The sequence below is a fragment of the Thermobia domestica genome, chromosome 15, assembly GCF_964235325.1.
Source record: "Thermobia domestica chromosome 15, izTheDome1.hap1.1, whole genome shotgun sequence".
NCBI lineage: Eukaryota > Metazoa > Arthropoda > Insecta > Zygentoma > Lepismatidae > Thermobia > Thermobia domestica.
The window spans coordinates 52,423,628-52,448,729 of NC_137468.1; the positions used below are offsets into that span (position 1 = coordinate 52,423,628).

The following is a 25,102-nucleotide window of genomic DNA, read 5'->3' on the forward strand; positions in this document are numbered from 1 at the left end:
AACTCGGAACCAGGACTAATTGGCCACAAATGCGATACGTCTGCCGACTCACTCACGAAGGAATCCTGATAAAAAAAACGTTGTACTGATCTTTACATGCTTCTTAATATAGCTGTCAAGAGTCATTTCAGAAGGACAAAAAGATAAACAGTTGCACAAGTGAAACCATTACACAGAATTACATATGAACAATTTCAAAGTAGTACGGAGTACAGAAGAACTAATTTAATTCAAGTTAGTTAATAACGACTTTTATTGGTCCAAATTAAAGAAATACACCGACTTAATCTGCATATCAATAAGAAAAGTGAATAAAGATACGAATTATTTGAGTCCACTTTGGCTCAGACTCATTTATACATAAATAGATACCAAAGATACTTATTTCACTAAAGGCCTCTCGTGAGGTCTGTATGACCCCCCCCCCTCCACACACACAAAAAGTACGGCATTTTCGATGTATTTTATCAATAGTAAACATTGAAACGAAACAATATTTAGAATTTTTCTTCGATTGCAATTACATAACAATAATAACTACAAAAAATCACAAAATAAACATTTATAAACTTATAAAAAAAAGTTGCTTTTGTAGTATAATCTTTTTGAGTAATGAATGGGGAATTTAGGTCTGGATATAATACGAATAATATACAGGAGTGAAACGTGATAACCCACAAATGTGTGTTCATCAAGATTTTACAAACACACACTTTTACGAACATTTTTTGTTTTTTGGTTTAAACCAGTTGGTTTTTTTGAAAAAACCAGCTGGTTTAAACCTTGGTTTAAACCATGGTTTAAACCACCTTGGTTTAAACCAGCCAACCCTGCTGCTAACCACTAGTTTATACATTAATTACATATGAAATACATGTAAATTACATCAGAATTCCTGTAATTGTTTTGCAGATTTGTGCATTATTTAATTTCATTTATCCCAGCAAATTTTTAGTGAGCGAAATTTTCGTAGCCCAAAATAACACTTCCATTTTTAATCCTCCTGTCGAAAGAGAAGTTATTTAAATATATTAGTTTTGTATGATAATTTACTTAATTATTTGTTTTGAATTTACTTAATTCCTTGTTTTTGAAGTCATTAACAAAAGCTTGTAGTTTGCATAATACTAGTTGATTAAATATTTAATCATAATCGACCGTTTCGCACACGCTCATCGACGAGGAATATTTAGCGTCCGAGAAAAATTTCTTACAAAGATTCATTAAGAAGATCCATTTCTCAATGTAATTGCACGCAAACTCCTAGCCTAAACTTTCGTACAAAACTATATAAGACATAATTATGCATGTTAATGTAGAATCAAAATCTTATGATGAATAATAAAAGGAGAGTAATAAAATGAAATTTAGTGGAAAGGTTCATTTCCATGAAAAACTGAACAACACACAACGTAATAACTGTTGCTCACACAATGTGTATAATTTGTTGCTCATAGTAGATTCAGAAGCGTCATTTAGGATTCTGCTGAAATATATAAGAGTTGGAGTTTTTCTGTTATTATATTAGTAGTCAATAGATTAGAATATAAGTATTTCTCAAACTTTGATTTTTTTTTTAATTTATGGAATCTCAAAAATCAATACTTTGACACTTTCCGTTAATCACAGAAGTCTTAAGATTAAAATAGTGTTCTTTCTTGTTAATCGCAACTGTCGCTATCCATGATTGCAATACATAAGGTGCTTATTTTTAAAAAGGACCATTCAATTTATTATTATTATTATTATTATTATTATTATTATTATTATTATTATTATTATTATTATTATTATTATTATTATTATTATTATTATTATTATTATTACATTTGAAAATCACGTTTCAGTGGTTTCAATGAATCTTCGGGATGAGCTCTATCTAATTAACAAAAATTGTGAAAATGGGAGCGTTTTGAGAAGAATCATAGTATAAAGTTAGTCATTTCTGCATAGCCGCCTTGTTCATCTATTTGGGTTATGTCAAATGTCAAAAGGAAACATATTTCAGAGGTTCTCCTATTCGCGTTAGTGGATTTTTTTTTAACGTCACATTTCCTGAGGCACTATTTTTTTCTTCCATGTTTTTTTTTCTACTTTACATGTAGAATGAGTCTATAGTTGAAGTTATTACGTTGTGTGTTGTTCATTTTTTTTTTTTTTATGGAAATGAACCTTTCCACTAAATTTCATTTCATTACTCTCCTTTTATTGTTCATCATAAGATTTTAGGCTAAGACTTTACGTGCAATTACTAGAAATTTTCCTCGGACGCTAAATATTCCTCGTCGATGAGCATGTGCGAAACGGTCGATTATTATTAAATCTTTAATCAACTTATATTCTGCAAACTACAAGCTTTTGTTAATGGCTTCTAAAACAAGGAATTAAGTAAATTCAAAACAAGCAATGAAGTAAATTATCATGCAAAACTAATAAATTTAAATAACTTCTCTTTCAACAGGAGGAATAAAAATGGAAGTGTTACTTGGGCTTGCATCTACGACAAATCCAAAAGTTGCAAATGGCGAATGTCAGCGAAAGACAATGTTGTGCTCTGGGTTTCACAACATTCGTGTGTATCGGACGTTGCAGTAGATGAAGTAAAGAAGAAAATATCCAGCGCAAAGAAGCGAGTCCGGGAAGAAGATCAACCTATTTGGAAAATATATAAAGAAGAGTTCGCTGATTTATATGACCAGGATTATGATTTGGTGGCTAACGTGCCGCAGTATTCTTCTTTAAAGTCTTGTCTTTACCGCTGCAGGAATTAATCAGGAAACACATCGTGGAAAACAGCTCAGGATATTGAACTTTCTTCTGATATTCTTCATTTTCGAGATGGATTCAATTTTCTTCTTTTAGATGATGCAGGTGAAGACAGGATACCGGCATTTGCTAGCAGAAATTGAAGAAATATTCTTGCAAGTTTTAAAGCGTTTTTTTATGGATGAAACATTCAAAACGTGCAGCAAACAGTTTGTCTAACTTTATACAGTGCATGCCGACATTGGTAGCAGAGGTGAAGAAACCAATATTGTTCCGATTGTGTTTGCTCTTCTGCCAAGCAAAAGACAGCAAATATACTTCCAACTTTTCGCAGGAATTAAGGGACAAGTCCCTGAGTGGAAACCGGAATGGATAATGGTTGACTTCGAAGAGTCATCCATAAACGCATTGCGGTATGTATTTCCAGAAGCGCAGGTTAAAGGATGCAATTTTCATTTCAACCAGTACCTATGGAGAAAAGTGCAAGAAGTAGGGCTTGTACAAGAATACACAAATGATGATGAGGTTAGGTTGTGCATTAGAATGTGTGCTGCTTTGGCACACTTGCCAGTAGATAAAGTCGTTGATGGTTGGTTGTGTATTCAAGAAGACACACCATGCAACAATGAATTGCAGCAATTTTATGATTATTTCGTCGTACAGTGGTTACAGAACTCGACTTTTACTACAGAGATTTGGAACTGCCATAACACAAGGTACAGGACGAACAACGCACTCGAAGGCTGGCACAACACACTGCGTTCTATTAAACAAAGAACACCCAAATGTCTCAGAGTTAGTCAGAGTTCTCAAGGATGAAGATTGGCATAGCGATTTTCTGTACGATCGTTTGGATTTAAAAATTGGCGGGGAAAGAAGAAAGAAATCGGCAATACTATTGGACAAAAGAATGCATAGAATTCGTGCGGAATTTCAGGATACTGGTAACATCAAGAAGTGTTTGCGATGCATAGCATATGTTCAGAGACTTGAGTAGCTTTGTGTAAATACTGTATATACGTGGTTTGTCTAAATATTGTATGTAATTCACTACCTGACAAAGGAGAACTGCAAGCTCATTCTCATATAGGCATAATATTTAATAGTGGCTATTCTCCTGCAACTTGTAAACACGCCACTGCCAATAGTTTCAACATTGACACTGCCAGTCTTAAGCCTGGTTAAGTGTGAAGGGAAGATGCATAGAGGGTACGAAATTCTTGTGTGTGTGGGGGGGGGGCGGTTCCCATCTTATTTTTTAAAATAAAATTCTCCTCTCTAAAAATTTGTGAGGAGAATTTTATTTCGACATTGTAAAAGGGCTAAGGCCCCTGAAAAAGTCATGCCCCTATGAGAACTTACAAGCTACACCCCTGAATGAATCTCTTTTCAGTAAATTGTATTCTTGCAACAAAAAGTTCTTCTCGTTGCTGAGGGCAAGGTAGTAAATGTAATGAAATGAAAAATGTGGCAACGTTACTGCTTGTTATCAATAGATCTTACCTCTTTTCCCATACGCGTCCGCAATTGGCTCTAACAATTCTGGCTGCTTCGTAATCGAGTCATGGAAATTCCAAGCAACATCTGTGCGTCCGCAACTGGGAAAGATTTTAACAGATAAGAGCAGCGTCCGCAACTGAGACGTCCGCAACTGGGAGGAACCCCCTCTCATCTACTTCCCATGAGCAAATTGACTTAATGTTTTGCAGATTGATATAGGTATGAGCACTACACAGCTATTGGTTTGAAATTTCGCGGACGTTGACGTATTGAACCCAATATGGCCGATCAAAATGTCAATGTGTCAACGACTCGTGTCTGGAAAACGAATTGTACTATGGAAGTACACTATCACTAGACGTGTATGAAAAGCATTAAACGGTTCAAAGTATCGCCATCTGAAAACCAATATGGCCGAACAAAATCCTGAACCAAACAGCTCGTACTACAAAACCGAAATTTGGTGTAAAGGTCCATTACCACTAGTAGGTGAGAAAAATAATACAAATGTTACGATAAACCACGATGTTACCTGTGTACCCACGGTGCCAGTGTTGGAAAAGCGATTTTTATTATATATGATATGGTTTGCAAACTTTAAGATGCGTATTCTAGGTCGTATGTGGCTAGTGCGTTCTAGACCTTCCCAAATGAACAGTATATGTTTGCGTGTAACACTTCAAACAGATAATGCAGGCACTGGCAACATGTTTAACTTACTGGCATTTCACCTGCAAAATCTGTTCCAGTGAATTGTAGGTGATTTTCATGCGAAACCACCTGAACTGTTTACAGTGTATATTTTATATGCGTATTTCGTGGCTATATTGGATACACGAAGTAGAAATTGTGATCCATTTGTATTATTTTCCTCACCTACTAGTGGTAATGGACCTTTACACCAAATTTCGTTTTTGTAGTACGAGCTGTTTGGTTCAGGATTTTTTCGGCCATATTGGTTTTCAGATGGCGATATTTTGAACTGTTTAATGCTTTTCGTACACGTCTAGTGATACTGTACTTCCATAGTACAAATCGTTTTCTAGACACGAGTCATTGACATATTGACATTTTGATTGGCCATATTGGGTTCAATACGTCAACGTCCGCGAAATTTCAAACCAATAGCTGTGTAGTGTTCATACATATATCAATCTGCAAAACATTAAGTCAATTTGCCCATGGGAAGTGGATGAGAGGTTGCTTGCAAAGTCGATTGGCATGACCTTTGGGCGGCCATATTGGATTTATCCTTTGCCTGTCGGCCCGGCATATTTCACCAGGTATTCCTCCGTGACCCTCCTCTATCTAAATATATGCGCAGTTTTCGGATCCCCAATTCTTGGGAGATGACCTTTACTTGTCAGAGTTTTCGTAGAGAATCGCTGATTTTAATAAGCATCCTCTGGACACCCATTTCTTTTTTTTTTTTCATTTTTTCCATTTATTTTCCTATTTTCTACCAGTTTTACCAATATTACATAAGGAGTCATTGCATTTAATGAGCTTCCTCCATTCTTCTAATTTATATGGGTTCTCAATTTGTTCACTCATTTTTCCACTTTCTATCAATTTTCTGAGTTTCTTGTAACATATTTCTTATTCCTATTCCTATTCTTACTCATGAGTTTTTATTTCAATTTCCTATCACCTTTCCTCCATTTTTCGTAAAGAGGCTCTTACTTTCTTCAATGTTTTTCTATTTTTCCATTCATTTTCCCCAATTTCCATCACATTTTGCCATTTTTAATATTGATTCTCTGTTTTTAATGAGTTTCCATTAGATTAGTCTGTGTTTTATCCATTCATTTCTGTCTACTGTCACGTCGATGACTTCGCTCTACTTCTTAATTTTTTCTCTTAATTTTAATCATCATTACCTTTTCTCTCATGTATAGATAATAATTCTTTCTCATAACATGCCAAATCATCTCAGTCCCTATCGTTTCCTTCAGATCAACTACTTTTCTGGTCCTTTATATTCGTTCATTCCTTATTCCGTCCTTCGTTATTACTTTACATATCCGTCTTAACAATATCATTTCCCTCGTCTTCATTCTATTCAGGGATACTTTTTTCTGGGCCATACGTCGTTGCTTGTCTTGGCTCCAGTCTTGTTCACTTTTCTCCTTAGCTTAATTAAGATCTTATCACAAAGTACTCTGCTCATTTGCTTCAAAGTTAATTTTAAAGATCCTTTTTGTGTTCGATTCCTGACTTCTCTATACATACAGTATGTCTGAAAAGTCCTGTTACCATAGAAAATTATAAAAACCATTATTTTTTTCATTCTTTGTTGTAATGAATTATTCTAGTGTAGGACGAACCTGTGGAAATAATACTGTGTAGACTTGAAAGTTGCTTACACCGAGATTTTTGCTAGTGAATTGAATCGATGCCATCGTGCACGACATTCAGTATCCAGCACCACTGTTGGACAAATTCTGGGGAAATTCAAAAGTACGGGTTCTGTTGCGGACTTTGCTTCGGGCAGGAAGGCTACACAGTAACGAAGAAATAAACTCCACATCCGACTGTAGTGTCAATCCGGTCCGACTATGAATCGAAAGCTAATTTCATGGATAGCGTTCCCCACAAGGGGAGAAATTTCTCGTCTCAAAAACGAGACGAGGCGAGATATTTCACGAGTCTCGGGGACTACACTAGTTCAGTTATTTTTTAAATGTCTCAAACAGTGTTTTACATGATTTATAGTATAAAAACTATAAATTGATAAAGTGAGTGTAGGAAAACACAATGAAGAGAATTTACCAACATTTAAAATGAAATGAAATTTTTGAGTTTAACGCCCCACAATTGTGCCTGTTACGCTAAGGGAGACGATGATTAAACCAACTGAATAATGTTGAAAGAATTGGTGGAATGAGAAAGTGGGAGGAAACAGTTATACCCTGAGAAAGCCCACGATGTAGCTCACCACAAACTTACTTGGCCGGGAATCAAATCAGGGACCCTACGCGCCAAAGGTAAGGGCTATACCACTGAGCCACCGTGCTGCCCATCAAGATTTAAAGACGTATAAGTCATTACGCCATACATTCCTATAATAAATGGGATTCAAATGTTGTTATACCATTGCCTTCGTAGACCTTTAGTAATACAGAAGGATTCTGATTACTTCTAAATGAAATTAATAAATTAAAATAAAAAAAAACAAGACAAAGTTTTGTATACAGTGAAACCCCTCTAAAGCGGACAGCCGTGGGGAATCAAAAATTGTCCGCTATAGAGAGATGTCCGCTATAGAGAGGTGTCCGACCTAGAGAGGTGTCAATATTTCCTTTCGTAAATTAGTAAACAATGTAATATCCAATTAGAAAAAATAATTGCAGGAATCATGTATTTACGAATATTACCAAAATGATACTGAACCTGAATTATCCTCTGCCATTCAATACTCCATGTTCTAGACACAACATGGAAATAAGATGTTATAGTTTTCTGCACTTTACACTTATCACTACTTACTACGTTTACAGTATGTTCCTTTAATTTGTGGGTTAATTGCAGTCCAGTAGTGTCTGTTTTTAGACAATATGCATACCCGAGGGCAGAAGATACTAAATTTGTTTCTGCTTGGCCAGAGATTCCAGAGGAACAGTAGAATAATGTGTCATCTCAGACGGCAGGCAACTGTCAATCACTTTTGTGTCTAAACCAGGTTGAGTGGGAGTGAAATCCAAGCAAAGGACATGAGGGTGTTGTTAAACAGATAATGCTTCGTCTGGATTGCTGAGTAGACAGTTGAGGCGGCAAAATGTTGTCACAATGCTTCCTTGATGACACATGTATGAATTACTAAAAATGTATTTTTACTGTATTTTTCAACTTGTTTCTAGAGAAAGTGTCCGTAATACAGAGGTAAATAATACCTATAAAAGACAGAAAATACTGTCCGTGTCCGTACTAGAGAGTGTCCGTTTTAGAGAGGTTTACCAATAAGATTTTTCCTATTACAGTGTTTGAGAATTACAAAATATGTCCGTTACGGGAGGTGTCCGCTTTATAGAGGAGTCTGTTAGTAGAGGTTTCACTGTATAAATTTAGAGAAGTTTCTAGATGAGACAATACGAGAATCTTTTTTTCGATAATCAAAACGAGGTAATGAGCAATATTATTTATGTTTCTCAAAGTTAAGTATCTTGCCTGCTCCTTCTTCTTTCCGTGTAATTTACTCAGAAGGGGAGTTACAAACTATGACGTCATAGAACATCCAGTTGGAAACGACCTACTTTAAAAGTACTTTATTGCGTAAAATAAATTAATAGACAAATCTTACAACTCTTGTGAGTAATTTATAAATCATCCTACAGGAGGTAGCTTTTCCTTTCTCAATACTTACCACCTTATCAAATCTACCACTCTATGCACGTACAACACTGATTGCACTCCTCCGGTAGCAGTTTATGGTAATTTTTAGCATTAAAATCTTTAATCTTAGCATCCGCGTATTCACCAGCGTGAAGACATGCCTTATATACTTTTAAGGAAAACATTCGTAATCTGTTTCGAAGTGGACATTTTGTCGCGCATATTTTATCCCAAAGAAAAAGAATAAGAGAAAGCATTAGATACCTATTTTAGAATAAAAGAATGTGGCGGCAAAAAAGATTCTTTCGCAAGAAAGACATTTGGAAGAATGATACACGAGGAAACACATCCTTGAGCGGTGGAGATATAAATTAATTTCGTTTGTCCAAATGACCTTGCATGAAACAATTTAAATAATGAGATAATTAGAAACTCATTTGGTTAAATAAGTTTTGTATACTTTTCCTTCAAGACCTTTTTCTAACCATAATCGGCTACGTGCAGAGTACATGCATAGTGAAACTGAAGATTTTCTGTACATACGAAAGAGGATGTAGCCTTTTTTTGCTACAGAATTCCCAACAGGATGTACAAAATCTTTTGAATGCAAACGGAATTTCAATGTCTGCTAATATAAGTAAACCAGATTGCGTACATATGTATTGATATTGCAAAATCGATTATCATAAACTTGTTTCTTTAATGGTTATCCTATGGACATTGTTGTACGTAAGTTTTGTACAAGTCTCGTACAATGGAAAGGCATCTGGTATAAATAATAACTAACTATGGCCTATGGAACCCGGAGGTTCAATGCGGCGTTCACAAAAGCTCTTCGCTGACTTCTATCCTTAGCCAACTGGATCCAGTTTGTACTTTGTATTCCTATTTCTGCGAGATCGATCTTAATATCGTTCTCCCATCTGCGCCTAGATCTTCCTAATGGTTGTTTTCCGATTGGTCTTCCAGGTATAGATAATATACCAATCGAATTCATGAAAAATATGAGTGACAAGAGCAAGAAAGAATTGTTTCGACTCTGCAATGAAAAATATGAAACAGATGAGTGACCAGAAGATTTCCTGAAGATAATCGTAATACCCATGGCTAAGAAATCTAACCCAGAGAGAGAAGAGAGGATTATAGAACTATTCCGGAAAACCGCTTTTCGATATCTTTTACCGTTTTGGGGCTGTAGAGTTCAATATTGAAACTGTATAAGTGCAAGTAAATTTCTACTGCTTCCGGATTCAGTAGTATGTTATGGCTGGATATGTTATATCTTCTTGAAACGGCAGATCAATTTCAGAAAGTCGCTTTTTGCTATCTATTACCATTTTTGTTCTATGGTGATCAACGTAGGAAGCGGAAATGGTTAATTTCTACACTTCCGACTTGAATAGAATAGTAATGGATGAAATGGAATGCTGAGACGCTGAATCGATTAAAAAAAAAAAAAAAAAAAGCGCGTCCTGATATCTTTTACCGGTTTTGCTTTGATACTGTCAACAGACGAACGGATGAACTTACCCGTTCTATAGGACTTCCGACCTTTATACATATCATAGATTGGAAACCTAATAATTGATTATTACAGCAGAGAATGCATTCTTTTTGGGAGCCGCGGTGCCAACCGGGTTTTGTGGTGGACAAACATCGTGTGAGTTGGCCATTTCGGAGTTTTTCTCGATTTTTTTTTTTTCATTTTGTTCATTCCGCTATTTCAATTAATTACCATAATCTCCGTTTCCGGTACCTAATGTGCGACGCTCAACTTAAAAAAAAAAAAGCATTTTATTTTGGTCGAAATGATTAAATTATGGCGGAGGTGTAAGCAGACTTAGACTGGTTTTGTTTTAAAAGGAGATAGAAGCTACCAAGTGAAGTACGGCTGGTACATTTGGGGAATTGTGCCCCAAGCACTTAGGGAGATTAATGCTGAAGTAGAACTAAACATTATCATATGTAAATTTATTATGATAAGTAATGACAGTTGTAAACCGTATAGCGTATGAATTTTGTGCTTGTTTTTCTGCTTTTGTCAGAAATAAATTGAAGAACTCCTTTTCCCTCTATCTGAAAGTGCTGACCTTAGTATGAAACCAAGATAGGTTTTATATAAAGACTGGTCTTGCTCATTTTCCTTGCAGACCTCGCGTCAAAGCAGCAGGTATTTTGATGGAATTAAATCATCAAGATTGGGAATATTCTCTCCTCTGTGCTGTAACTTGGACGGCTTACATTTTTTTTTATTTCGTGATCATATAGGTTGCTAAAGTCAAGGGAGCTATTACTATTTTTTTAATTAACCTAATTTTGCCCTGTAATATTCATAACCTTTTGGGAGCTGATATCTTTTTTGTTTCGTTTTTGTTTCAGAAACGTCAATATCTCTCACACTCCCTTATATCTCTTAGGATTTGTCAATCTGTAAGCTCCAGCCACAATTGTGAGGCCTCCTCATAATTAATTAATATATTAAGGTTTTTCTCATTAAAAAGAAAAAGAACTTTCACAAGAAATTTGGCACCAATCAGTAGGCACTACACAGAAAAGTTGGCCCTCCAGCGTAGGGTACTACTACACAGTATCTACCCATGTGGAGCTATGAGTCCAACTTTTCACCTTACTGATTTCACGGAACCGCCGAACCGCACTGTTACGGTGTATGTCTTATCTCGATCAGCAGTCCCACACTTTAGGGCGCGGAGGCTCAGTGGTAGAGCGTTCACCTCCGGTGCTTGGGGTCCCTGGTTCGATCCCTGCTCGGGCCGTGTGTACTTCGTGGTGGACAAACACCGTGCTCGTGGGTTTTCTCGGTGTTCTCCCGTTTCCTCTCACTTTCTTCATTCCATCATTTCATTCATTTCTCATCATCACCGTCTCCTTTAGCCTAAGCGGCATAACCGTGGGATGTAAAACTGAAAGATTTCATTTCATTTGCAATCCCAACTTTTCACCTTGCTGATTTCACGGAACCGCCGAACGTCACTGGTATGGTGTATGTCTTATCTCGATCTGCAGTTCCAACTTTCCACCTTACTGATTTCACCAAATTGCCGAACGTCACTGTTACGGTGTATATTTTATCTCGATCTGCAGTCCCAACTTCTCACCTTACCGATTTTACCAAATCGCCGAACGTTACTGTTACGGCGTAGGGGAAAGTGAGGGAATACCACGCACTTAAGGTACATTATTCAATATCTCACTACAAATCAAACAAATTAACATGAGGAAAATGTATGTTGTAACTTAATCATTCTAGTTTCATATTTGGTCGTTGGTAGTGCTCCTTGATTTTCATAGGTTCTGTAAAAATAAATTTTGTGGAAAACTAGAAAGGCGTGGTATTCCCCACCACATCGGGTAATCACACGCACTTCATCGGGTATTGCCACGCACGCAAATTCCTTAACGTGAAGCATCAGAATCACTTTCCAAAAGCTTCAGTCTTTTGTTGACTGTACGTTTAGGTCAACTTCTAGTTTGTTTCCTCAGGTTGTCGTCACGTTTTCCACCAACATCGAATTTTCGAGTTTTCTTCTCAACTTTGCTTTCTTGGTGCTTTCTTCGCTTAGTGCTCTTTCCGAATTCAGTATCTTCCAATATTCGTTTGGTTGGAGTAGAAGTTAAGATTTCTGAATGCTTTTTGTTATTTCGAGGAGTTGACTTGGCAAACCTGGAGATAGGAGAAATCTGTGAGACTTTCACAGCCTCATTTTGCAAAGAAGACCTTTGGACAAGGAATGGTAACTGCTGTGATGATGTTCCAGGTAGTTGATGTTCTTGATTTAGTCCTATTTTTGTCGAAGATGGTTGTTCATTTTGGTGTAAGCCTATAATACTTTGAGCATCGGAAAGCAATTGGAAATTCACTTTTTCAAAAATCTCTCTTTCATCTTAGAGTTCTACACCCTGGAATTGCTGAGCAGCTTCAAAATCTTCTTTTCTAAAAATGTCCAGCTCCAAAGGACAAATACCCGCTTGTTTAAAACAAATTAACAGCTTTGTCCATATTTGATGCTAAGTCATATGGATAAATTTTTCATTAAAGTGTGCGTTCTTGGTTGAAATACGTTTTGTGGGGGACCAAAAAGGCGAGAGCAAACGGCTGAAGTTTATGTGACGTATACGGTGGTATTGTAACCATAACAATTCCTTTCTCCTTACAAAAATTGTAAATTTCTAATGAAATATGGCTCGTGTGATCCAAAATAAGTAGGATTGGATCATTTGTTATCGGTTTCGCAATAAGAGCAAAATGCTGCAGCCACTAGATTCATTGCTTCACCCACGAATATATAGATCCAGTAGATTCTCCTTTCTGCAGCTGAGATGACATGCGTTTTCTTGGGTAGATAAACATACGGTTTATGTAAGACCTGGCAGCTTTGTAACGGTTTTACCCCTTTCTCATGATATTAGTGCTCCGAGATGTTTCACTCCCTTTGGATCCAAAATACGCCCTGGTGTCTATACTGTGAATATACCTGTTTCGTCAACGTTAAAGATCTAATCTTCGCAAAAATGATATTTTTCGGTAACTTCTGTCAGGTTCTTAAAATACCCTTTCACCTTTTCTTCATTGAATTCGTCGACCCTGTAAATACTAATTGCTTCAGATTTCCTTCACCTTATCGTGGAATTTTTCTTTAAAAAACAATTCCAACCAATCATTCCCAGCAAGTCGACTTTCTTTATTCAAATTTGTTTGATATTATTAGCTTCTGCGTATACATAAGCTATTCTGCGTAGTTCAATTGGAGACATTCCATAAAACAACTTGGCTAAATATAAGTGTGACCAGTAATTTCCGCTTTTTATGTAGAGCTCAATACAGCTTTTTTCCATTTTCTTAGAACAGACAGTCCCAACTTTCATTTTTGTTCTTAATGTAGCCTCGTGTATCCCAAAATCATTTGCTACTTCGCTAATTTTTCTTCAGCCATTAATTCTCCTATGGCGTTTGGTAGCTGTTCCAATGTCGATTTGCACTTCTTCGCCTAATATAGTGTCATGGCATCTGCAATATACATAAAAAAGGAAAAGAAATGCTGCATAAACCTTTTTGATAATTGCTTCGTGAAGGGGCAATACCACGCACAATGGACGACATGCGTGCAATTACCCCATTCCAAGCCGAGAAAGAAAAAAATGAACCTTCAGAAGTTTCACGACGTTTCATACAAACAGATTTAGCATGAACTTACTACTAACTCACTACGCTAAAACACTGTATACACAATATAAAAATCAACTAAGTATTTTAATACATACCTCTAAATCTGCAAACGAAGTAAATTAGAAGAAATTACAGCAAAACAACATTTCGCCATGCCATGAACCACACCTAGCAGCAACTGGCGCCTCGCTCATGCAATATGTCTTTCATAATCTAAACTAGATAGTAGCACTAATCTGAACCAGTTTCGAAGCATTACAACTGAGAAAATAGGGTGCGTGGTATTCCCTCGTTGCGTGGTATTCCCCCACTTTCCCCTATGTCTTATCTCGATCTGCAGTCCCAACTTTTCACCTTACCGATTTTACCAAATCGCCGAACGTCACTGGTACGGTGTTTGCCTATCTCGATCGGCAGTAGTAAGAATACTTTCTCCGAGGGTCTGCTTCCCGGTATTTCTGAAGATCTGATCCGAACATGATGTTGCTCACCACAGAAATGATTTTATAATGTTATGTCACCGGAATTAAATTTTATGAACCAGCGGTAAATTGTCCGTTCATTTCTCATTTCCGTCCCAAATGCACTGTTAGTGTCTTTTGCGGGCTTGCTGTGCAGAATGTCCCAGTTTGAATTCGTAAAGTAAAATCACCCACAATCGTGTGTTCTCCATGGTGCTTTTTCATACGCAATAATGAGCTGCCTCCAGATTACCTGTGCATCCCAACCTGTTAGCTGGACGTATACCGACAAAGTGAGTTCGTAGTGTTGGAGGAGTGACCATTAGTTTATTTCTGTGTTAAATTGCTGAGGTGTTTTGCACCAGAACGTTAAAAGTGACATTTCATTCATACCAATCTAATATACAGGGTGAGTTATTTAATTTAAGACTGCAAATGAAGAAAGAAGCATCCAGCTAAAAAAAAAAAAGTTAAAAAAACACCTGTTTTAAACCAAAAAACGAAAAATGTTAATGAACACACATTTCTGGGTTGTCACGTTTCATTCCCGTATATTATTCGTATTATATTCATTTCTAAATTCCATATTTATTACTCAAAGAGATTATACTACAAAAGCAACTTTTCTTTTTTATAATTTTATGAATGTTTCTTTTGTGATTTTTAGTAGTTTGTTATGCAACTGAAATCAAAGGAAAATTATAAATATTGTTTCGTTTTAATAGTGTTTACTTATTGATAAAATACATCGAAATGCCGTACTTTTTTTTGGAAGGGGGAGTCATACAAACTCCACGAGAGGCATTTATTGAAATCAGAAGTATCTTTGGTATCTATTTATGTATAAATGGATCAGAGCCAAAATTCGTATCTTTATTCACTTTTCTTACTGGTATGCAAATTAAGTCGTCGTATTTCTTTAACTTAGACTAATAAAGGTCGTAGTGAACTAATTTGGACTAAATTAATTCTTCTGAACTCTGTAGTATTTTGAAATTGTCCATATGTAATTCTGTATAATGGTTTCACTTGTGCAACTGCTTATCTTTTTGTCCTTCTGAAATGACTCTTGACAATTATATTAACAAGTATGTAAAGATTAGTACAACGTATTTTTATCAGGAGTCCTTCGTGAGTGAATCGACAGACGTATCACATTTGTAACCAATTAGTCCCGGTTTCAAGTTCAAATGGAGGATAATTTCTCTCGTATGTAAGCCAAGAAGCGGTTTGGATTCCACTTTAAGCTTATGTGATCGCTTCCAGTATAACCCGGTTGTTGCATAACAACACCAAGGCGAAACAAACTAAACAAAAAAAGTTTTTTTTTTGGGGGGGGGGTTCAATAAAAACTATGGTTTTTGCCAACCAAAAAATTTAAGAATTTTCAGTGTTGCCATCCATAGAAATTACAGTGTTGCCAGAATAACAATTCCCCCAAAATCTAAGTTAAGGTAGCGACTAGAGGAACAAACTCAATTGCATTTGATTACGTATCATTTTGTTTTGATATCCTGTGAACTAAATTCTAAATAATAGTTGTATTTCGTTTGTAATAAACAAAATAGTTTTAACATACAGTTATTCAAATTAGATAATAATGTTATGTAAAAAGTAATTCACAGGATACCAAAACAACATGATACGTAATCAAATGTAGTTGATTTCGCTCCTCTACCTTAACTTAGATTTTGGGGGAATTGTTATTCTGGCAACACTGTAATTTCTATGGATGGCAACACTGAAAATTTTTCAGGTTCATATTTTCTGTTGTAGAATAACATTATCTCTGATTGTGGTAAGATACAATTTCATTATCTCCTTTCACTTATGAATAAACAAGCAAAAGAAAAATGTAAATTTTGTATTATATTTAGTAAGGCAGGCTCCTAACTCGTTGAGGATGACGTGAAAGATGGCTCGGTGTGATTTCAGATGATTCAAATGTGGCAGTGCAATTACGTGCAGCGTGCGATGGTAATCGTAGTTGGCTACCAAGTATTTTTACATTTTAAAGTTAGTGTTTATTACCGAAATAACAACGAACTTGATGAGTAATGATTTTTTTTTCTCGTTAAAGTAGACCGTTTTCTTTGCAAGTAATATATAATAGCCACAGTGTATCATGAGTCACAGCAAGTCCGATGTTTTAATCAAAACCCACTGATCCACTCAATCTTTAATTCATACTTGTACTTTATTCTGGAAGTTGAATTGAAGCTTTTTTCAGGCGGGCGAGGTTCAGCATATTGCTGCTCAGAAGTTGAGCTGTCAGTAGGCTAAAACAGAACATCGGAATACTCAGCTTATCAATCTCCCTGTTATATACGTATTTAGATACAGAACCTAACGTTTCAATATTGAAATACATGAAAGGGTTTTACATTAAGAGTAGAAAATATTAATTTCTAAATGTGAACTCATCTTTTTCTCTTTCTATAGATTCTGTGAACACTGAACATAGTTGTTATTTTTTTTTTTTTTAATCAAAACATCCAATATATTTCAATTAAAAATTTTTTTGTACGCCTTATATTTGGAGAACTACATATAGTGTAGTCAAACCCAAACCCAAACTATCAGTTAACTCACAAGGAAAGAAACCTGTCAATGGGACTTGCAATCAAACCTAGTCCATTCGATAAACATAACAAAGATATGTTCATGCACAAAAAATTAAGTACCATGGACAACGGAATAAGTCTTTGGGACCCATTGATCTTGTTAGTATAAAGAAAATCGTAGACTCGCAGTGAAATAGCTATTGCATCAACACTGTTCATTAGAAAGTCATGGTTTATAGTTAATTCTCTTCAGCATGAAACAAGCTTTCCAGAGGTGCCGTATTGGGGTCCCTAACGTACTTGAACAGGAAAAACTGGGAGAATGTCGGGAAAATTCCCTCCAGAAATCCATCCCTTCAACTTTGGAACCCTCTGGAGTGGCCCCGGGTAAAAGCACACAATCCAAATGTATCTCAAAAAATAGTATAGGGAATAAGAAATGTGTATACCAAGTTTTTTGTTGATAGACGAAATAGGTATGAGGGAAAAGCTTGTATACCAATACAGGTTTGCCCTCATACCTCCGACATTCTCCCAGTTTCTCCTATTCAAGTACCTTAGGCGCCCCCAATGCATAGCACCTCTGGATAGTTTGTTTCATGCTAAAGAGAATTAACTATAAACCATGACTTTCTAATGAACAGTGTTGATGCAATAGCTATTTCACTGCGAGTCTACGAGTTTCTTTATACTAACAGGGTCAATGGGTCCCAGAGACTTACTCCGTTGTCCATGGCACCTAATTTTTTGTGCATGAACATATCTTTGTAATGTTTATCGAATGGACTAGGTTTGATTAGGAAGTCCCGTTGACAGGTTCGTGTCCTTTCCTTGTCAGTATGATGTGCTTATTCCGTAGAAAATACGAAAACTCGATTTAGGAGCCGCTCAAAAATTGGGATCGGGTCAGTTGCTCAAGTATGTTTTGCCCAACCGTTAAAATGTTGGACATTTGCTCAAGTATCTTATCTTACTATTGATCATGAACTGGAAATCTATGACAGGCGTGAAAATCTTGGCTAATGGCCAGAACGGGAGGTTGAGATTTTCATATACGATAAAATATACGCAAGGTTGCCACAAGTTAGATAAAAAAAAATTACTATGATTTTTGATTAATAAGATTGAACGTTTTTCGTGAATCATTTATGTCAAAGAAGATCTAAATATTCCTGAAGTATGTGCATGCGCTTGCAATTTAGGACTCAATCCTAGCAGTTACCACATTCTCAGTATCATATTTTCCATATTACGAAGGCAAAACACTGTATCTGAGCAATTCAAGGTACAAACTGGATTTCTTTCATTGCTTAAAAGACTTAAGAAAAAGAGAATAATTAATTACAGACGATATTTATTTAAAACAAACTGTCCTTTTACACCGTATGTACGAATTCTTCCATAAATCACATTGATTTCTTAGGTTATGTCAGTATAATTCAAATGGTCTGTATTGAAGGAAATTGTTAAATTTTCCATTGTTGAAACAAAATGTTTTATGCGTAGAGTATAACAAAGATTAAGAAAAGTGTTACACAAGAGACTAGATTTAAGACTATTTCGTCGTGAAAAGGAGGCGTGAAAGTGTTGTCTTTAAAAACGTGTTTATTGGAAGAGTTCGGTGTCATCTCGAAAATTCTCCCTCGACATTTTGTTGGGAAACACTAATATCGGAATCTATATAAAAGAGTGGAAGTGATTCGTTCATCCGTCTAGATCATACTTGTTTAGGTAAAATTAAACGTGAAATTTGGACAGAATATTCCTTGGGTGTACTCCACTAGCTCACAAATAAACGAGAGAAAGTGCTTATGATATCGCGAGCACACGATATTCGATGCTACGTTGTTATGTTTGGATGTTACAAATTATATGAGATATTATTTCTGTTGCATAGAGAGGCAAATATCAAGAAATATAATAGACGTTTGTTATAACAGGATTAATTGCCACATTTTGATTTTTGAAAAATATGGAAAGACTAGCAGCGTTCACCCCGCTTCGCTGGGGTCACCCCGGAACGCAATAAACTTTGTTACTTAGATAATTTTTACTTTTTCGCTTTCAAGTGATATGATAAAAACCATAGAAGATTGGAGTAAATGTTAACATTATAGCGCCTGTCATTTATGTTAACCCGCCGAGTGACACGGTCATGTGGGTTGCATATAAATACGGTTAGATTTAGCTATGATGACCTAACAAAGGATTTGTACGTTATGGACACTTGAATGGTCAATTATCTCAAGACACTGGTAATTGAAAATTAAAGTGATATGATAAAAACCATCTAGGGTCCAAATCTTAATAACCCCCCAAAAATGAAAGAAATTGGTTCAGCCGTATTAGCGTGATGAGCTAACAAAGGATTTGTACGTTCTCTTTTATATATATAGAAGATAGATATTTTTGTATGAAAGGGTAAATAGCAAGAAGTATAACATACACGTACGTAATATTATTATATAGTAAATTTTATATCCACGATCTGAATTTAATTAACATTTACCAATTTTTAGTTCGCACCTATAAAAAAGAAAAAGTGAGCATCACTGGCTACCACCACAGTATAAGTGCCGCTAAATGTGTAATTTCGTCAAGGGGAAGATTTAAGTTTGTTTGTGTATCAGTTTTAGACAATTTAAAACAGGATTCTTGGATTTCATTTATGCACAATTATCCTTGCTCTTTACTTTTAAAATGATTATCTTATGTTAATAGAGAACAGTAGTTTACTTTTTTAAAGTATATGCTGACAATATGAAAGTATAAAGACATGACATGTAATATGTTGACCTATCTCCAAATTCTGTTTTCTTCTCCAGTACTAAATAGGGTCTAAGTTAACTAATCTTGTGCCTAGTGTTAATGCAATATGTGTTTCGATGGTGATTTTGAAAAAAAAAAAAAAAAAAAAACGTGAAAAATTGTTTGACACAATGGAGTATCATCGCATCATATTTTGTGCACTCGAGGTTTGTTATTTATGTCATGATCGCACATAGGCCCTTGTTTGTGCGCTCCCAGCCTAGGCCTATTTCTTTTATCACGGAGGCAAGAAATAAGAAAGGGTTTTTTGAGCATGTATTCCACTAGAAATAAAGAGGTTTTTATTTATTTTTTTTTTTAAAGAATTTAGTATCTCACACATTCATGAAATTAGAGAGATGAAACTCAGCGGGCGGCGGAAATTTTGTCACCGGAAACTTCGTCACCGGTAAATTTGTCACGGTAATTTCGTCACCAAAACATTACCATATAGGTAATATTGTCACGAGAATTTCATCACCGGTGTCTTTTAAAACATAATACAAGTACAGTAAATGAACTCGAAAAAGATTTTGAAATTACTTTCTTTAATCTTCAACTGAAGCAAAACTATGCAGCAAAAACGAAATATATTATCATTATTATTATTATTATTATTATTATTATTATTATTATTATTATTATTATTATTATTATTATTATTATTATTATTATTATTATTAAATAAAGAGTTACATATTTTAGATATCGTATTTGAGACAAGACAAAAATTTCCAGTAATTCTATCACCGAAATATCATATAGGAAATTTTGTCACGATTATTTTTTCACCTTTATTGAACTAAATAAAGGAAAAGCAAATGACCAAAACAGTTTGGATTTTCCTCCACGTTAATTGAGTCATGTGAAAAGAGTGACCTTTTGTAGGAGCTATTGAAAGGAGAATATTATATTTCCACTCTGAGTAAACACTGGCAAATTGTTATTGGACATATGTGAAGAAAACAAATTTATATAAAGGAAGAAAAACTTATATTTCTGGAAGTTTCCTTTAAATATAATCTTATGGAGCTACTGAGAAGTGAAACATGGATGGTGGACAGAAACTTTACAATGACTCCTAAAAAAAAAAAAAAAAAAAAAAAAAAAAAAAAGTTATTTGAGGTGAGACATTTTTTACTAGGTGTACACCCTAATGCAGAGCAAGACATAAAATTCATATGAAGAACTGTTTCGTGCGGTGGTTCATCAGTGCAGTGAATTTAATGAATATCCGGACCCTGTAGTTGTGGTTATGGATTTCGAGATAGCGGAAATGCAAGCTGTAAAAGCAACTTTGGGAAATTCAACTCAGTACAGCGTTACTTTTTTTCACATGACTCAGTCAAGGTGGAGGAAGGTCCAAGAGTTTGGATTCACAGAACGGTAAAAAAGCAGTGAAAATTTTCGTCTATTTTGCGAAAAAATGAACGGATTGGTATTTCTTCCCATAGCAGATGTGCATCGATTAATACAAGAGGTTTCGAAGGAAGAGCTGGAACTTCTGGACTATTACATGTCCGGCACGTATCGTCGTGTTAAAACTCGGTCTCGGAATATTCGTTTACGTAATGTGCCCCCTCTATGTCCCCCCAGACACTTGGAATGTTCACCAAGCCACCCTGAACAGTAATTCTAGGACAAATAATATTTGTGAATCGTGGAACTAGAAGTTTCATCATCTGGTGGGAATGTCCACCCAACTTTTTGGAAGTTTATTCATGGAATTTAACAAGTTAAAGCAACGGTTTCAACTGTGCTTCATCAAGATGTTGTGGGTCAACCACCAAAACAGGAAACTAGAAGAGTGTTTCAGATTTTGCAGAAACGGCTCCAGTCTTTGTGCATAACGTATAACACTGGAACTAAATGTTTGAAACAAATTTTTGCGTGTTGTTTCCTATAATGTTATGAATAGTAGAAAATGAACATGCAAAACACTTATTGCATTATACCAAGTTATTTTGTTTGCTATTTTGTTCCGAAATTTTTATATTGGCAAAACTTAATATTTGTAAATAGTGATATAAATCCATTAGCGGACCATTTTGCCTGTGCTTTTAACATTTGCTGAAGCTGACATTATGTTCTTCTACTAGTGTTTGTTCGTGCGTCGAGCATCCCAAACTTCGATTTTGCAGAGTCCAACACAAACTGAATTATTTTCCAAGTTTGATTAAGATAAGGTTAGCTGTTTTGGTCGTTTACTTTGTCTCTACTTAGTTCAACAAAGGTGATAAAATAACCATGACAAAATTTCCCACATGCTAATATTTTGGTGACAAAATTACAGGCGACGAAATTACTTTGTCAAAATTTCCGGTGACGAAATAACCTACATGCTAATATTTTGGTGACAAAATTACCAGTGACGAAATTACCGTGACGAAAATTCTGGTGGCGAAATTTCCGGTGACGAAATCACCTAAGTTCACATAAACTTTTCTTCAAAATGAGGGAATACGTATTTCAGCGCTTCCGAAAATCCCGTTTCTAACAAGGATATTTCTATAATATTCAAACTTCATATATAATTCCTTTCTTCAGAGACTGTCGGATGTCAAGATTCGCTTAAGCTGTAGGTGTGGAATTCGGTACATAGATTCTTAATTAAAAAATAAGGGAACACATGTTTCAAGAGCAGAAAGAAGGACATATTTATTATATTGAAATGTCCTTTTATTTATACATAAAGTGCCTATTATGATGAAATTGTGTATATTAGGTAACAATAGACCCAACAGTACATATTTAAAAACCATTTTCTCATACTGCTTTCCTATTAATCGGTAATGGGTCGAATTGTATGCAGTACTTTGGGTCTCAAATTGCTATGTATTGCATACAATACACAAGGAAAATTGTATATTTCCCTTCGTAATATAAGCATAAAATATGTAAATTATTAAACTTGAAATTTACTGCATTATGTTTTATTTTCTGAGAAATTATTCAATCAATGTACCTGGATCAGATGCGTCCATAACCCCAGGTATCTTCTTAATTGTAATAAAGAGTACAAAATAAATTATTTTTAATTATCAGTAGAATTAAAATACAAATATTATTTAAAAAGTAATTAAGAAAGAACACAGACAGCATGATAAGTCATCAATTGCCGTTGAGTTCATTTTTCTAGTCGCTGCCATAACCTAAATTTTTGGGTAATTCAAATTCTGGTCACACTGTAATTTCTATGGATGGCAACACTGAAAATTCTTCCGATTCGTATTTTCGGGTGTAGAATAGCATTATCTATTATTGTGGTAAGTTACATTTCATTATCTCTTTTCACTTACAAAAAACAGACAAAAGAAAAATTGTTAGCTTCTGAAAAATATTTAGTAGCCTGACCCCTTAAAGACTTGAGGAAATAGACACTTGGGCAAATGACCCTATTTCCAAAAAAATTGTGGTCCCTGATGCAAAAACTAGTTATTGGCCAAGATCGCAATCTTTAGATGCATTTTCTTGATTATTCCTAAAATTCTTGTTACTATGACTTAAAATAAACGTTGAAAAGTGATAAATAAAGAACATATTTTAAGGTAGAAAATTATATTTAGTAGCGCTAAAAAATTAAGTCTGTTCGAAGCCAAACAGAATTAATGCCTAGTGATATTGCCACTTAAGTTATAATTTTATATTAGGAATTGCTTTGTTTTACTTGACACAATCTTCAGAAAGATTTTAATGTCGCTTAATATATATATATATATATATATATATATATATATATATATATATATATATATATATATATATAGGGTGGTTGTGCCAGTCTTCGACCACCCCCTAGTTGCCGACCACTTTTCACTTTAGAACCATATATTAGGCTTATTTACCGATAAAAAAGCATGCTTTTCCGTTATAATTTTTTTGCAACTTATTCTGAACCAATCACAAAGATACTGTCAAAATAGATTGCACATGCATTCGGTAATAGCCAATCAAATGTATGCCTACGGAAGACGCACTGAGTTTTCGAAAACTTTAATCTGTTGCAAATGGGAATGACAGCGCCCTGTTTTCCGTGCTTTTCCATAGTTTTATCTCACCAGGTAAGAAATGCACATATTATTCTGTTATATGGAACTGTAGAGCACATTTTAGTAATTAAATTTTAGTGATAACTGTAAGTTATGAAGAATAAATCAATAAAATGTAGTGGTCGGACAATGAATTATGAAATATTCTTTGTTAACTAGTGTTCACTGAAGAATTGTAGAAATATCAATAACGACTAACTTTCGATTCATCTGCATGAAATGAGTGCCTAGTTACCAATTCTGAAGTTATAATGGAATACGAAAACATTTACTAGTGTTCGACCACTACTTTTCGTAATACATTTGTACTGGTCGATGATTAGCTGTTTCTTTCTCAGTGTCCGACCATGCTTTGCGTTTGTATTTTGTCGCAGAATTTCTTGATTCAAACACTAATTCAGTGATCAATTTACATTTGTATAATCATCTGCTGAGTCTTACCGTTAATACATGAATATTCACTGAATGGCCGTGGCTCAGTGGTAATGGTGAAGAGACAATCCACTGCGAGTTCGAATCCCTCTCAAGAGCAAGGGTATTTTTAATTTTCCCTCGATATTTCTGTGTTCGTGTTCCTGTCAGGATTGGATTACCTCCAATTGGCTTAATGTCTCGGCTGAGACGAACTTTGAAAAAATAGTAAAGCGTTGGCTTAGCATTCAGAAGGTCCTCGGTTCGATCCTAGCGGTCGACCATCTTGACTGAGTTCTTTCGGATTTTTCCTCAGTCACACCAGGCAAATGCTGGGGATTTTATCTTCAAAATAGGCCCTGGCCGTCTAACTTCCAACATCCTCTCCCCCACCCTATCCCGGTCGGAACTGTAGATGCTTAAAGGCCATAAAATAAATTCAAATTCAAGTAACAATATTCATGTAGTTTCCCAACATTTTCATGGAAAATTAACGGCACTGTTAGGGTATGATATTTAATTTGAATAATAAATTTATTATATTTGGTCTAATTCGTTTAATACTGAACTACACTATTCTCGCTTCGTCGTGGAACGCATTCAAATATTGTTAGCGGAATAGCTACTATCAGCTTACGTCTGGAATACATCTGTTTTCCTTGCATGTCCTTAAGAATTTTTGTTTCTTTCAGAGATAATGAGTGAGTAGGCCTAAGCTTAAACTGCCAGCTTATTCAAACAAGGATGTACAAAAAGCTCTGGAGGCTTGTCGCAAAAAAAAAAAAAAAAAAAAAAAGCGCTCCATACGAAAGGTATCAGTAATCTATGGAATTCCTCGGGTAACGCTGATGGATAAATTTCACGGTCACAGTCCCAAAAAGCGAAAAGTAGATCCTGAACCATACCTAACAGAAGGAAGAAGAGGGATTAGCAAACTGGCTCCTAAGAATATGAGTGAGCTAAAGGGCTTTCTACAGAAGAAATACGATCTTCTGAACAATGTTTAAAAAAATGTCGATTCAGAAA

At 35.4% G+C, this 25,102-nt stretch overlaps 2 protein-coding genes across 2 annotated transcripts in view; both read left to right on the top strand.

The window, feature by feature from the left end:
* LOC145671023 (uncharacterized) overlaps positions 1-25,102 on the top strand; it is a 183,510-nt gene that overhangs the window by 10,849 nt on the left and 147,559 nt on the right. The gene's annotated exons all lie outside the window — the stretch shown is intronic.
* Positions 3,142-3,585, top strand: LOC145671489 (uncharacterized). The gene has a single exon (XM_081740680.1). The coding sequence runs from the start codon at positions 3,142-3,144 to the stop codon at positions 3,583-3,585; it is 444 nt and encodes a 147-aa protein (XP_081596806.1).

Excerpts from the sequence above, each read along its gene's own strand:
- LOC145671489 (XM_081740680.1), top strand. The coding sequence starts at position 3,142 with ATGGTTGACTTCGAAGAGTCATCCATAAACGCATTGCGGTATGTATTT.